At 42.1% G+C, this 13195-nt stretch overlaps 1 protein-coding gene across 1 annotated transcript in view; it reads right to left on the reverse strand.

The window, feature by feature from the left end:
- The window catches only part of Tex14 (testis expressed 14, intercellular bridge forming factor), a 90771-nt gene that overhangs the window by 33587 nt on the left and 43989 nt on the right, over nt 1-13195 (reverse strand). Inside the window, exons 15-20 of the mRNA XM_090351119.1 lie at nt 11740-11843; nt 9766-9891; nt 9482-9570; nt 7463-7744; nt 3859-3959; nt 655-774 (exon numbers count right to left, since the gene is read on the reverse strand). Of these exons, the coding sequence (XP_090207245.1) occupies nt 655-774; nt 3859-3959; nt 7463-7744; nt 9482-9570; nt 9766-9891; nt 11740-11843 (822 nt within the window). The remainder of the gene's footprint in view (nt 1-654; nt 775-3858; nt 3960-7462; nt 7745-9481; nt 9571-9765; nt 9892-11739; nt 11844-13195) is intronic.

Here is a 13195-nt window from a genome sequence, read left to right on the forward strand (position 1 = left end):
CTCAAGTGGTAGTATGTGAGTCTAGGAATCATGAGGCCCTGAGTTCACATCCCAGTACTGCAAAAAAAGGAAGAGTATGAAAATATGAAAATCTTGGAAAAGTTTTAATTTTAATTTTTTATTGTATTTTATTGTTAGGATATTGTATAGAAGGGTTACAGTTACATTCATCAGGTAATGGGTATATTACTTCTCAAACCTTGATACTTATCTCCAATTAACCAACAAAAAATCAGAAGTAGAACTGAGATAGAGCTCCAGAACCAAATGAAACAGTGAAGGGACAGCATCAAGGCTCTGAGTTGAAGCCACAGCACTGACATACGTGTACACACAGATTTTGTTGTTGTTGTTGTGATTTTGGGGCTTGGACTTTGGGCCTGGGAGCTATCTTTGAGCTCTTCAGCTCAAGGCTACTGCAATACCCATGGAAACACAGCACCACTTTCAGTTTTCTAGTGATTAACGGGAGATAAGAGTCTCTTGGTCTTTAGTGCCTAGGCTGGCTTTGAACTGTGATCTTCAAATCTCAGTCTCCTAAGTAGCTAGGATTGCAGGCATGAGCTACCGTGCCCAGCTACACACAGATTTTAAAAGGAATAAGGCAATAGAGAAACCCAAAGGTGTATTTTACTGTGAATATATGATGTTTACCTGTAAAGATAAGTTCTCTTGACCAGCAGAAGAATAAAAATATTCATGGTCTGGAGTTAAAAACTCATCTGTTATGTCTTCAGAAGATTCTGCCGAACAAGTTGATTGTATAGAGTGATTCTATTAATAATATAAGAAAATCACTTGTAAGTTGCTGTTGGTTGTAAACAAATCCCTTTAGAGCTTAATGCAATAGTAACAATGGGCTTGTTCTAAGACTACTGAGAGCCCATGGACAGCTCAGCTTGCTCACCTTGTCTTTCTGAATAAGTGCCTCTGCTTGCCTTTTTACAACAAAGCAGTTGTGAACTGCTTGAAATAAATGTGGAGGAAGGAATGAGTCCTCCATTTCAGTATCTCTTTGAAGAATGGGTGGGATTTAAGCAATCTTTCTGCTCTAAAGTTCTAGGAGAGAAAAGAGGTCCTAGGCAACTAAAGCTGTTGAGCAAATTTAAATACCTTGATCTTTCAAGGGCAGACATAGCTGTATGCTAACATCATTGTGTACAAGGATGAGGATGCTCAGAACTTGCAAGTTTTAGGGCCAGGAGTATGGCCTAGTAATAGAGTGCTTGCCTAGCATGCGCCAAGCCCTGGGTTCAATTTCTTGGTACCACATGAACAGAAAAAGCTGGAAGTGGTGCTGTGGCTCAAGTGGTACAGCTCTAGCCTTGAGAAAGCCCAAGGACAGTTCCCAGGCCCTGAGTTCAAGCCCCAGGACTGGCAAAAAAAAAAAAAAAAAAAAAGAACTTGCAAGTGTTCTGATATTATCATTGGAAGGCCAATAGAGAAACAATCTTTAAAATAGTATTGCAACTTTAATAATACAAATTAAATTTTAAGCTGGGCACCGGTGGCTCATGCCTATAATCCTGCCACTCAAGTACTCAAGAGGCTGAAATCTGAGGATCAGGTTCAAATGCAGCCCTGGTGCAAAAGTCTGTGAGATTCCTATGTCCAATTAACCACCCGAAAACAAGAAGTGGCTGTGTGACTCAACTGATAGAGCGGTAGCCTTGAGGTGAAAAGCTCGGGGACAGAGCTCAGGCCCTGAGTTCAGGCCCCACAATCGACAAAAAAAAATAAAATAAAAATTTGAGCCAGGTGCTGGTAGCTCATGTCTGTAATTCAAGCTACTCAAGAGGCTGAGAACTAAGAATCAAGGTTCGAAGCCAAACAGAGCAGGAAAATCTGTAAGACTCTTATTCCAATAAAATACTCAGAAAAAACAACAACTGGAAGTGGCACTGCTGCTTAAGTAGTAGAACACCAACCTTAAGAAAAAGAGTCTCAAGGACAGTGCCCACACTTTGAGTTCAATAATATGAGAATAAAATTTTGAGGGCACTTCATTTGGGCCATTTTCATAATCCACCTTTCCCATCCCCTTTGAGGTTCAGCCAATATGTATTCTAGCTTTTTTGGACACCAGCTAACTGTACATAACTATTCTAACAATGTTTATTACTTACCAAAATCAGTAGCCCTCTTAGAAAAATTACGCTAACAAAAATCTTAAGAGTAACTTAAAAAACTAATATAATTAAAATATTAAGTAACAGCATTGCCTTTCGATATCTTCTTTTTCTGCTTGTTTTGCTCCATTCAGACCCTAAGTACTATATGGTCAGACTACTGGTTCTTTTCTTCTAGCTCCAAGCATGCCTCGCAGAGATTTTATAGTTTTTTTTTTTGGTCAGTTGTAGGACTTGAAGGGCCTGGGCATTGTCCCTGAGCTCTTCTGCTCAAGGCTAGTGTTCTACCACTTGAGCCACACCCACACCACCACTTTCTGGTGGTTTTCTGGTGGTTAATTGGAGGTAAGAGTCTCACGGACTTTAGTGCCCCGGCTGGCTTTAAGCCATGATCCTCAGGTCTCAGCCTCTTGAATAGCTAGGATTACAGACATGAGCCACTGAGCCTGGCTAGACATAGCTTTTTGCACAGTACCCCTTGTCTCTCATATCATTCAGACAATATGGCTCCTAGATTTTCCCACTTAATACTGTCTTGTGTCCTCAAAAGACCCTATACCACTATTGTATTTTTATATTATCATTCTAGCTTCTGTGTAAACATATACACACTACACATGCATACATATCTATATGCATGTAGATATACTATACACATATAAATACACATATATACATATGCACACTTATGTTCCTGTGCTTTTTCATTGTCACTCAAGTCTGGTGACCTAACCATTTGAGCAACAGCAACACTTGTGGCTTTCTGCTGACTAACTGGAAATAAGAATTTCATGGACTGGACCAGGAGTTGGGACTAGTGGTAGAGTGCTTGCCTAGAATCTGTAAAGACCTGGGGTTCAATTCCTTGGTACCACATACATAGAAAAGCCAGAAGTGGTGCTGTGGCTCAAGTGGTAGAGCACTAGACTTGAGGAAAAAGCCCAAGGACAGCGTTCAGGCCCGGAGTTCAAGATCCAGGACTGGCAAAAAAAAAAAATTTCATGGATTTTTATGTCCAGTCTGGCTTCAAACCTCGATCTTCAGATCTCAGCCTCCTGAGAAGCTAAGATTATAGATGTGGGCCGATGGTTCCCAGCTTATATATAACACATATATACTATATATGTTATGTTTATATATATACATATGTAAAAATACATATTATTATATTGTTTGTGCTGGTCTAGGGGTTTGAACTCAGGACCTAGGTGCTATCCTTGAGCTTTTTCACTCAAGGCAAGCACTCTACTACTCTGAGCCACAGCACCACTTCTGGTTTTCTGCTAGTTCATCGAAGATAAAAGTATCATAGATCTTCCTGACTGGGTTAATTTTTTTTGCCAGTCCTGGGACATGAACTCAGGGCCTGAGCACTGTCCTTGGGCTTTCCTCAAGACTGGCACTCTACCACTTGAGCCACAGCACCATTTCTTGTTTTTCTATATATGTAGTACCAAGGAATTGAACCTGGGTCTTCATGAATGCTAGGTAAGTACTCTACCACTAAGCCAAACTTCTGGTCCACTCTGGGTCGACTTTGAACCATGATCCTCAGAGTTTAGTTTCCTGAGTAGCAGGCATGAGCCACTGATGCCAACCAGTTTACATATATATTTTTAAATTGTTCTATATACTGTGTATCTTAATACACATTTTCATGTTATGATACATAAAGACATTATTAAATACTTGGGTCAACTTATCTCTCTGTAGATCCATTATTACTTACACTGGAAGATTTCACAATGGACATAGATGTACTGAAACTTGCTTGAAAGGCTCCACTATGCTCTGGCTGTTCATATTTTCTGGAAGATTGGTGCCTGATATCTAATGATTGTAGAAAAATATGGGCATGGTCATTCAATAATATTCAGATAGGATGGAGAGAGAAAATACTGCAATGAGAGTAATGGCCGTATATTCTACAAAAGATGGGCATACCCCTTTTATTGTTCACTAAAGAAAGTGGAGACTATTAGTTTGGCCTGGTGCCAAAACGTAGTTCAGTCATTTTGTCCCTGTCCCATTCAAAAATGGTACTTGGTGAGAAACAGATTGTAATTAAAACAAAACCCAAACTAATAGACTTTTTGCCTAAGATAAATGATAGTCTTATATAGCCTTTCCTTTGACTCACAAACTGTGAAACAACAACCCAACTAGATTGCAAGCAAATTACTTTATAGAAATGCAATCTTCAAAGCTTTTTTGGAGGTGGGGCGAGGGCAGACTCAGGATTGCTAACCAGGTAGATGTATTAGTGCTGAGCCGATGACTCCAGTCCTTTTTGTGCTGTTTTTGATGTTGTTATTGAATTCTAAGCCTGGGTGCTGTTCCTGAACTTTTCAGCTCAAGGCTACAGCCCTATCCCTGGAGCCACAGCCCCACTTCTCCTTTTCTAGTGGTTAGTTAGAGATAAGAGTCTCTTTGTATTTTTTTTTTTTTTGCCAGTCCTGGGCTTGGGCTCAGGCCCTGAGCACTGTACTTGGACTTTCTCAAGGCTTAGTACTCTACCACTTGAGCCTCAGCACCACTTCCAGCTTTTTTCTATGTATGTGGTACCGAGGAATCGAACCCGGGCCTTTGTGCATGCTAGGCAAGCACTCTACCACTAGGCCAAACTCCCAGCCGAGTCTCTCTGTCTTTAGGGTCTTTACTGCCTGGGCTAGCTTTGAATCATGATTCTCAGATGTCAGCCTCCAGAGTAGCTAGGATTGCAGGCATGAACTACCGCGCCCAACCTGCTTTTTTGTTGTTGTTTTGCCAGTTATGGGGTTTGAATTCAGGGCCATTTTGAGCCACAGTTCTATTCCTGGTTTTCTGGTGGCTAATTGAAGATAAGAGTCTCACAGACTTTCTTGCCAGGCTGGCTTTGAACAGTGATCTCAGCCTCCTGAGTAGCAAGGATTATAGGCAACAGCTACCAACACCTGGCTTGTGCTGGTTATTTTTGAAATATGGTCTTACTTTCTGCCTGATGCATACCTAGACCTAGATCCATCTATTTCAGGCTTCTCATAGTAGCTAAGGTGATAGGCAATATCCATGTGCTCAGCTAGTGATTAAGAAGGGGTCTTACCCAGCACAGTGGCTCATGCCTGTAATCCTAGCAACTTAGGAGGCTAAGATCTGAGGATCGTGGTTCAAAGCCAGCCTGGGCACTACTAAGCCAAGAGATTCTTTCTCCAATTTGCTAGAAAACAGGAAGTGGAGCTGTGGCTCCAGGGGTAGGGTGGTAGCCTTGAGCTAAAGAGCTCAGGGACAATACCCAGACCCACTGTTCAAGCCCCATGTCTGACAAAAAAAAAAAAAAAGGAAGCGATCTTGTGGGGCTGGGAATTTGGCCTAGTGGTATTAGTGGTAGAGTGCCTGCCTAGCTTGCATGAAGATCCGGGTTCAATTCCTCGGTACCACAGACATAGAAAAAGCCAGAAGCGGTTCTGTGGCTCAAGTGGTAGAGTGCTAACCTTGAGAAAGCCCAAAGACAGTGGCAGGCCTTGAGTTCAAACCTCAGAACTGGGAGAAAAAAAAAAAAAAAAAAGAAGAAGGGGGGCAGGAGTTTGGTCCAGTGGTAGAGTGCTTGCCTAGCATTCATGAAGACCTGGTTCGATTCCTTGGTATCGAATACCTAGAAAAAGCCAGAAGTGGTGCTGCGGCTCAACTGGTAGAGCTCTAGCCTTGAGAAAATCCAAGGACAGTGCTCAGGCCCTGAGCCCAGCCCAGGACTGGCAAAAAAAAAAAAAAAAAGGTCTCATGAACTTTTCTATCTAGGATGGCCTAAGACTGCAATCCTCCCAGTATCAGTAGACTAAGTAGCTAAAATTACAGTCTTGTTCTACTGGTACTTGGCTCAGTTTGTGCGTGTGTGTGTGTGTGTGTTCGCGTGTGTGCGTGTTGGTCATAAAGCTTGAACTCAGGGCTTCAGCTCTGTCCCTGAGCTACTTTTTTTTTGCCGATCCTGGGCTTGAGCTCAGGGCCTGAGCACTGTCCTTGGACTTTCTCAAGGCTAGAGCTCTACCACTTGAGCTTTAGCACCACTTCTGGCTTTTTCTATGTATGTGGTACCGAGGAATCGAACCCAGGCCTTCGTGCATGCAAGGCTATCACTCTACCACTAGGCCAAACTCCCAGCCCCAACCTGAGCTACTTTTTGTTCAAGGCTAATGCTCTCACACTTAAACCACAGCTCTACTTCCAGCTTTTTGGTAGTTTATTTATTTATGCCAGTCCTGGGCCTTGAACTCAGGGCCCAAGCACTGTCCTTGGGCTTTCTCAAGGATAGAGTTCTACCACTTGAGCCACAGCACCATTTCTGGATTTTTCTATGTATATGTGGTACTAAGGAATTGAACCCTGGTCTTCATGCATGCTAGGCAAGCACTCTACTACTAGGCCAAACTCCCAGCTTTGGTAGTTTATTGAAGATAAGAGTCTCACAAACTTTCCTGCACAGACTGGCTTTGAACCTCAATCCTCAGATCTTAGCCTCCTGAATAGCTAGGATTAGGCAAGAAACACCAGCACCTGGTTCAGTCTTCAACAGTTTTAACTTGCAAATTTATAAACTGATGAGTATAAATGTTTCGTATGTCTCTAGGCCCACCTGGTATGGACTCAGTGCATTTTATTTTCAGCTTACAATGCAATGTGAGGAAACTGATAACAGTTACAGTTCACCTTCACACTAAGTAAGAAAGGCTAGAGTCCTTGCTAGGTTACCCCAGGACTAGCATCACTACATGGAAATTATTTTGCTTCCTTAAAAAAAAAGGGATCTTCTTTCAATAACAAAAAAACTCATGAATGGCTGACCCCATCTTGACCTATAAGAATAATAGAGGGGTATAAAGATATACTACTTTCCTGTGGAATTCAAGGTTCCCAGAAAACAAAGAGGGCCTGGGAATAGGGCCTAGTGCTAGAATGCTGCCTAGCATGCGGCATGTGGGTTCAGTTCCTCAGTACCTCATACACAGAAAAACCAGAAGTGGTGCTGTGGTTCAAGTGGTAGAGTGCTAGCCTTGTGAAAACCCAAGAACAGTGCTCAGGACCTGAGCTCAAGCCCCAGGACTGGCAAAAAAAAAAAAAAAAAAAAAAAAAAGATAATCAAGGAAGGGAGGGAGGGAGGGGGGGAAGAAAGGAAAAAGGAAGGGAGGAAGGGAGGGAGGGAGGGAGGGAGAGAAGGAAGGAAGGTAGGTAGGTAACAAAGAAAAGAGATTAGGGCAAGAAAGGAAACATTCCAGGTGTTTACATATTTTTTGAGAGTTGATACACTGTGAAATACAACATGGTATCATTCACCTAACTCAGTCCCCCCCAAATGAACTTACTGGTGAAACTTTGAGGCCCCTGCTGTCTGACAGACTTGTGTCTGTCACAGTCACTGTTGTCCATCTTGCTAAACTTGACATTTTTCCCTGATTCATCATTTTTGCAGTGATTCTCCACAACTTGCTGCCAACTCTCATTTTCAATGCCCCTAACAGGGGGTTGCAGCAGATAATCAGTCTTATTTTCAGGCTTACTTTTTGAAGTCAAACTACTCTGAGGATGCCAAGGAAGTAACGGAAGCTGTCCTGCAGCTGCCTTTTCTGCCATTTCTTTCACCTCCACTGGGCACAAGAAAAAATATTTAAAGCATCACTGTTAACATTATAAACAAAGGCTTTTTGTGTGTGTGTTTGGGTCATGGGGTTTGAACTCTGGTCCTGGGCACTGCCCCTGAGCTCTTCAGCTCAAGGCTACTACCATATCACTTCAGCCACAGCCCCACTTTTCCTTTCTAGTGATTAATTGGAAATAAGAGTCTCATGTTCTTTAGTGCCTGGGTTGGCTTTGGCTTTGAACCGTGATCATCAGATTTTAGCCTCCTGAGTAGTTAGAATTACAGGCATGAACCACCACACCTGGCAACAAAGGCTTTTTTCATCATGAAGAGCTACGTAATACTATTACAGCTCACATAATATAGTGCCTTTGTACAATTACATCATGCTAACTTGCCCTGTTTGTGTCAGTCAAGAGGAGAAGGGAGTACTGATGACTAGAGGAAATAACTTCATTTAGTGACTTCAAATAAAAAAGCCTTGATGCCAAATTGAAGGCAGCAGCAAATGCATTGGAGAAACCTCTCTTTTTTGTCTGTCCATCATGGGACTTGAACTCTGGGCCTGGGCACTGTCTCTGAGCTCCTCAGCTCAAGGCTAGAGCTCTACCACTTTGAGCCACAGTGCCACTTCCGGTTTTCTGGCAGGTTAACTGGAAGTAAGAATCGCATGGACTTTTTGTACCTGGACTGGCTTTGAACAGCAGTCCTCAGAGCTCAGCCTCCTGAGTAGCTAGGATTACAGGCATGAACTACCATGCCCAGCTAGGACCCTCTTTTTTATTTAATGACATATATAGCATCTGAAATTTTCAGTCCATAGCAGAAAGGTATGTACATATATGCTCTGCCCCAAAATGTTCTATACTACTAGTAGTGTCACTAATACTAAATAAAAGATATTGTATCTTTTTTGGCAGGGAGGGGACTTAAACTCAGGGCTTTACACTCTCGTTTATGTTTTTCAATCACTGCTGGCATTCCACTACAACACCTCTACTTTTGTGTGTGTGTGTGTGTGTGTGTGTGTGTGTGTGTGTGTGGTCGGTTGTGGGGCTTGAACTCTGGGCCTGGGGTCCGGCCTGGGCTCTTCAGCTCAAGGCTAGTGCTGTACCAGTTTGAGCCACACACCACTTCTGGTGATGAATTAGAGAAAAGAGTCTCTGGAAGTGCTCAATGTAGGGTGGCAATGTCCAGACCCAGGGGTAGGGCAGTAGCCTTGAGCTGAAGAGCTAAGGGACAGCGCTCAGGCCAAGACCAGGCCAAACCCTACAACTGACAGACACAAAAAAAGACCTTAGAGAAGAAAAATGTGGGAAGACTTTGTTATGGTTCTAAACAGTAAGATACAGGCTATATTTTACAGTGGTATCTTAAGAGATATCACTCAAAGAGTCTTGGAAGATTGCTCCATGGCACAGCACTTATCTAACATTTATAAGGCACTAGGTTTGATTCCTAGTACTGCAAGACAAAACAGATCGCAATTAGGAGCTGGGAGTTTTGCTTAGTGGTAGAATGCTTGCCTAACATGCACAAAGACCCGGGTTCGATTCCTTGGTACCACATACACAGGAAAAAGCTGGAAATGGTGTTATAGCTCAAGTGGTAGAGCTCTAGCCTTGAGAAAGCCCAAGGAGAGGACTCAAGCCCAGAGTTCAAGGCCCAGCACTGGCAAAAAAAGAAAAAAAAACAGATGTCAATTAACTAAGTTACTTTTAACTTTGTTTTTCTTCATACTCACTTTTCCATTTTAGGTGTACTTCTCCATCATCTTCATTATTTTTTGACTTTGCATTAAAGATTTCAGAAGACAAATATTCCACATTAATCCTAAATTACATGGTTATTAGGGAGGATGGGGTAGGAACAATGACACAAACATATTTTAATTTATTTCAGTGCCAGATAGAACTTTAAACCCACACTCATCCCCAAATCCTAGAACCATTACTGCAGTTGCACTAACTCACGCCCACCACTAGAGGGCACCAAGCCCTTCCTCATTGAGACTGCAAAGCTACTGACCTGGTAGAGCCTGGGCCTGGGCTAGAAGACCCAGGAGGCCTGAGTGCATGACTTGACATTGAGGAAAATACACTATTTGGCTGTGTGACTTTAGCTCGGGTACTGGACTCCACAGACCTTTCTTGGCTGAAAAATGAGAAGACTGGGCTAGAGGATCTCAAGTTTTTTCATTTTTAAATTCAGAGTCTATGATTCTAATAAAGCACTTGGGAAATTTTCAGAAATAGATAAAAGTTACAATTGAAATACAGTTTTGTCAGACAGAAGCCTCCTGTTCCTGAGAAATTCACTCTCCCAGCAATTCCATAAATGAAGGTTTCACTTAAGGCTCAGTTCCTGTCACATCAGAATTGTTACCAGACTCACTTGTACATCCATGATAATACAGAAACATTTGTAAAGATAATCTTAAGATATCAGAACCCTGAAAAATGCATTCTCCGACCTTAAGTTTCGTATCTCTGAGTTCAGGACCCTAACTTGTTAGATCAGTTGACTGATTTTTAGCAAATGTCAATCTCTCTGGAGTAGGATTTCTTTTTTTCTCTCTCTAAATACCCCATGGTTACATACATTTTCTTTTCTTTTTTTAACATTTTTTTGCCAGTCCAGGACCCTGAACTCAGGGCCTGTACACTGTCCTTGGGCTTTCTCAAGGACAGAGTTCTACCACTTTAGCCACAGTACCATTTCCAGCTTTTTTCTATATATGTGGTACTGAGGAATCGAACCTGGGTCTTCGTGCATGCTGGGCAAGGACTCTTACCACTAGGCTACACTCCCGGCCCTAACATTTTATTTTCTGTTAAAATAACTTGATGGGCTGAGAGTGTAGCCTAGTGTTAAAAGTGCTTACCTAGCATGCATGAAACCCTGGGTTCAATTCCTTGGTAACATGTACACAGATAAAGCCAGAGTGGTGCTGTGGCTTAAATAGTAGAGTGCTAGCCTTGAGAAAGCTCAAGGATAACATCAAGGCCTTGAATTCAAGCTCCAAGGATTGGCAAAAAAACAAAACAAATAATAAAGTAACTTGAAAAATGTGACTCACAGGTTGGGAATGTGGCTTAGTGGTTAAAGTGCTTGCCTAGCATACATAAAGCCCTGCATTTGATTCCTCAGTACCACATAAACAGAATAAAGGCTGGAAGTTGTGCTGTAGCTCAAATGGTAGAGTGTTAGCCTTGAGCAAAAGAAGCTCAGGGTTAGTGCCAAGGTCTGAGTTCAAGCCTCAGGACAAGGGGGGGGGGGAGTAATTCTAATTACTCAAGATGCTGATATCCTCATGGTTTGAAGACAGCCTGAGCAGGAAAGTCCATGAGACTCCTATCTCCAATTAACCAGGAAAAAGTCAAAAGTAGAGGTGTGGCTCAGGTGGTAGAGCTCCAGCTTTGAGTAAAAAGCCAAGAGACAGGATCCAGACCCTGAATTCAAGCCCCAGTACTAGCATGTGCCTCACATACATACAGTATCTGCTCTGTGACACAGACATAAACTTCTCATTGTCCAGAATTCACTACTCACCAGCTAGACTGAAAGTACAAAAGATAACTAAAGTCAGCTTTTTTCAAGAACTTTTTGGCAACAACTATCACGAATCTTTAAAATGTTTAAAGCCTTTGACCTAGTAATTCTGCTTCTGGGAATCTATTCTGAGGACATAATCTACAATTTTAAAAATGTTAAGTTTATAAATCACTGTGACCTTTTTCCTAACAGAATAAAGAATGCAATAGACTAAAATTCAACATTGGGTGAAATCCAACAATTTCAAAATAAGTTTACAGAGTTTTTAAACTAACATAGAAAAGTATGTATTAATGTAATGTGATAAATTAGGATATAAAATGGCCTAAAAAGATATGGTGGCACACAGCACTTGTGAGATTGAGAATAAAGATCACTAAGAAGCTGACTCAGGGACACATAAAGGCTAGGCATAGTGACATGAAGAAATATAAAGTGATGACATACCTACTATTTTGGCTCCTCTTTCTTTCCAAAGAGTCCTTACATCCTTGAGTATATTGAAGTTGTTCATCTGTCTTCTGTTTTTCAGAACTATACCGAGCTGGAAGCTTAAAAAAGAAAAACAAGAATATTTCAGTGCTTCGAGGAAGAACTCTCATGTTCTTTTTCAATTATTTGCTAAATGTGTAGAAATTATCAGGCCTACACTATGAAATATGCTGTTTGCATATTTCATGTTTAGTCATTCATGTCTAACCTAGAGGCTTCTTTATCCAGAAATATCAACCCCCAAGAGACCAGTCCAAACAAATTGCAAAGTGAGTAGACAAAATAGAAATCAAAGATTTAAACACTTTCCTGAACATTTTCTCCCACACTAACATTGTGAAACAGGGACAATAATACCACCTAGTGAGGATGCTGTAGAAATAAAATGCAGTAACTGAATGCAGTGGCTTGTATTTTTAATCCTAACTGCTTGTGAGGCTGAAATGAGAAGGATTGAAATTTGAGGCCATTCACAGTTCATGACACACCCTAGCTCAACCAAGAAAAAGCAAGGGATGGTGGCAGGTACCTGTCATCGTACTTAGTAGAAAGTATAAATAAGATTGTGATCAGCCACTCAGATAAAAAATGACTCTTAGCCCAAGGCGCGTAGTGGCTCACACTTGTAATCCTACCTACTCAGGAGGCTGAGATCTGAGGATCTAGGTTCAGAGCCACCCCAGGCACAAAAGAACCTGAGACTCTCTAGAAAAAAAAAAAACAACAAAACAGGAAGTAGGGCTTGGCTCAAGGGTTGGGCAGTAGTCATGGGTTGAAGAGCTCAGGGACAATGCCCAGGCCCAGGAGTAGGGTAGTAGCATTAAGCTGAAGAGCTCAGGGACAATGCCCAGGCCAAGGTCAAGCCCCATGATCCACCCCCCCCAAAAAAGCGAGAGAGCGAGAGAGCGAGAGAAGAGAGAGAGAGAGAGAGAGAGAGAGAGAGAGAGAGAGAGAGAGAGAGAGAGAGAGAGAGAGAGAGAGAGAAAGTCTCTTGTCAGCCAGGCACAGTGGCACAGTGGCTTACCCCTATAATCCTAGCTACTCAGGAAACTGAGATCTTGGATCTCAGTTCAAAGCCAGCCCAGGCACTAAAGCTTCCAGACACTTATCTCCAATTAACCATTAGAAAACCAGAAGTGGTGCTGTGGCTCAAGGGGTATGGTGGTAGCCTTGGCCTGAAGAGCTCAGGTACAGTGCCCAGGCCCAGAGTTCAAGACTCATGACAGACAAAAAAAAAAAAAGAGAGAGAGAGACTCTTGACCTGGTGCTGGTGGCTCATGCCTACCTACTCAGAAGACTGAGAGCTAAGGACTGAGGTTCAAAGCCAACCCAAGCAAGGAAGTCCATGAGACCTTATCTCCAAAAAACTACTCAAAAAAAGCTGGAAGTGACACTGTGGTTCAAAGTGGTA

The sequence above is a fragment of the Megascapheus bottae genome, chromosome 17, assembly GCF_031878675.1.
Source record: "Megascapheus bottae isolate mThoBot1 chromosome 17, mThoBot2.hap1, whole genome shotgun sequence".
Classification (NCBI taxonomy): Eukaryota; Metazoa; Chordata; class Mammalia; order Rodentia; family Geomyidae; genus Megascapheus; species Megascapheus bottae.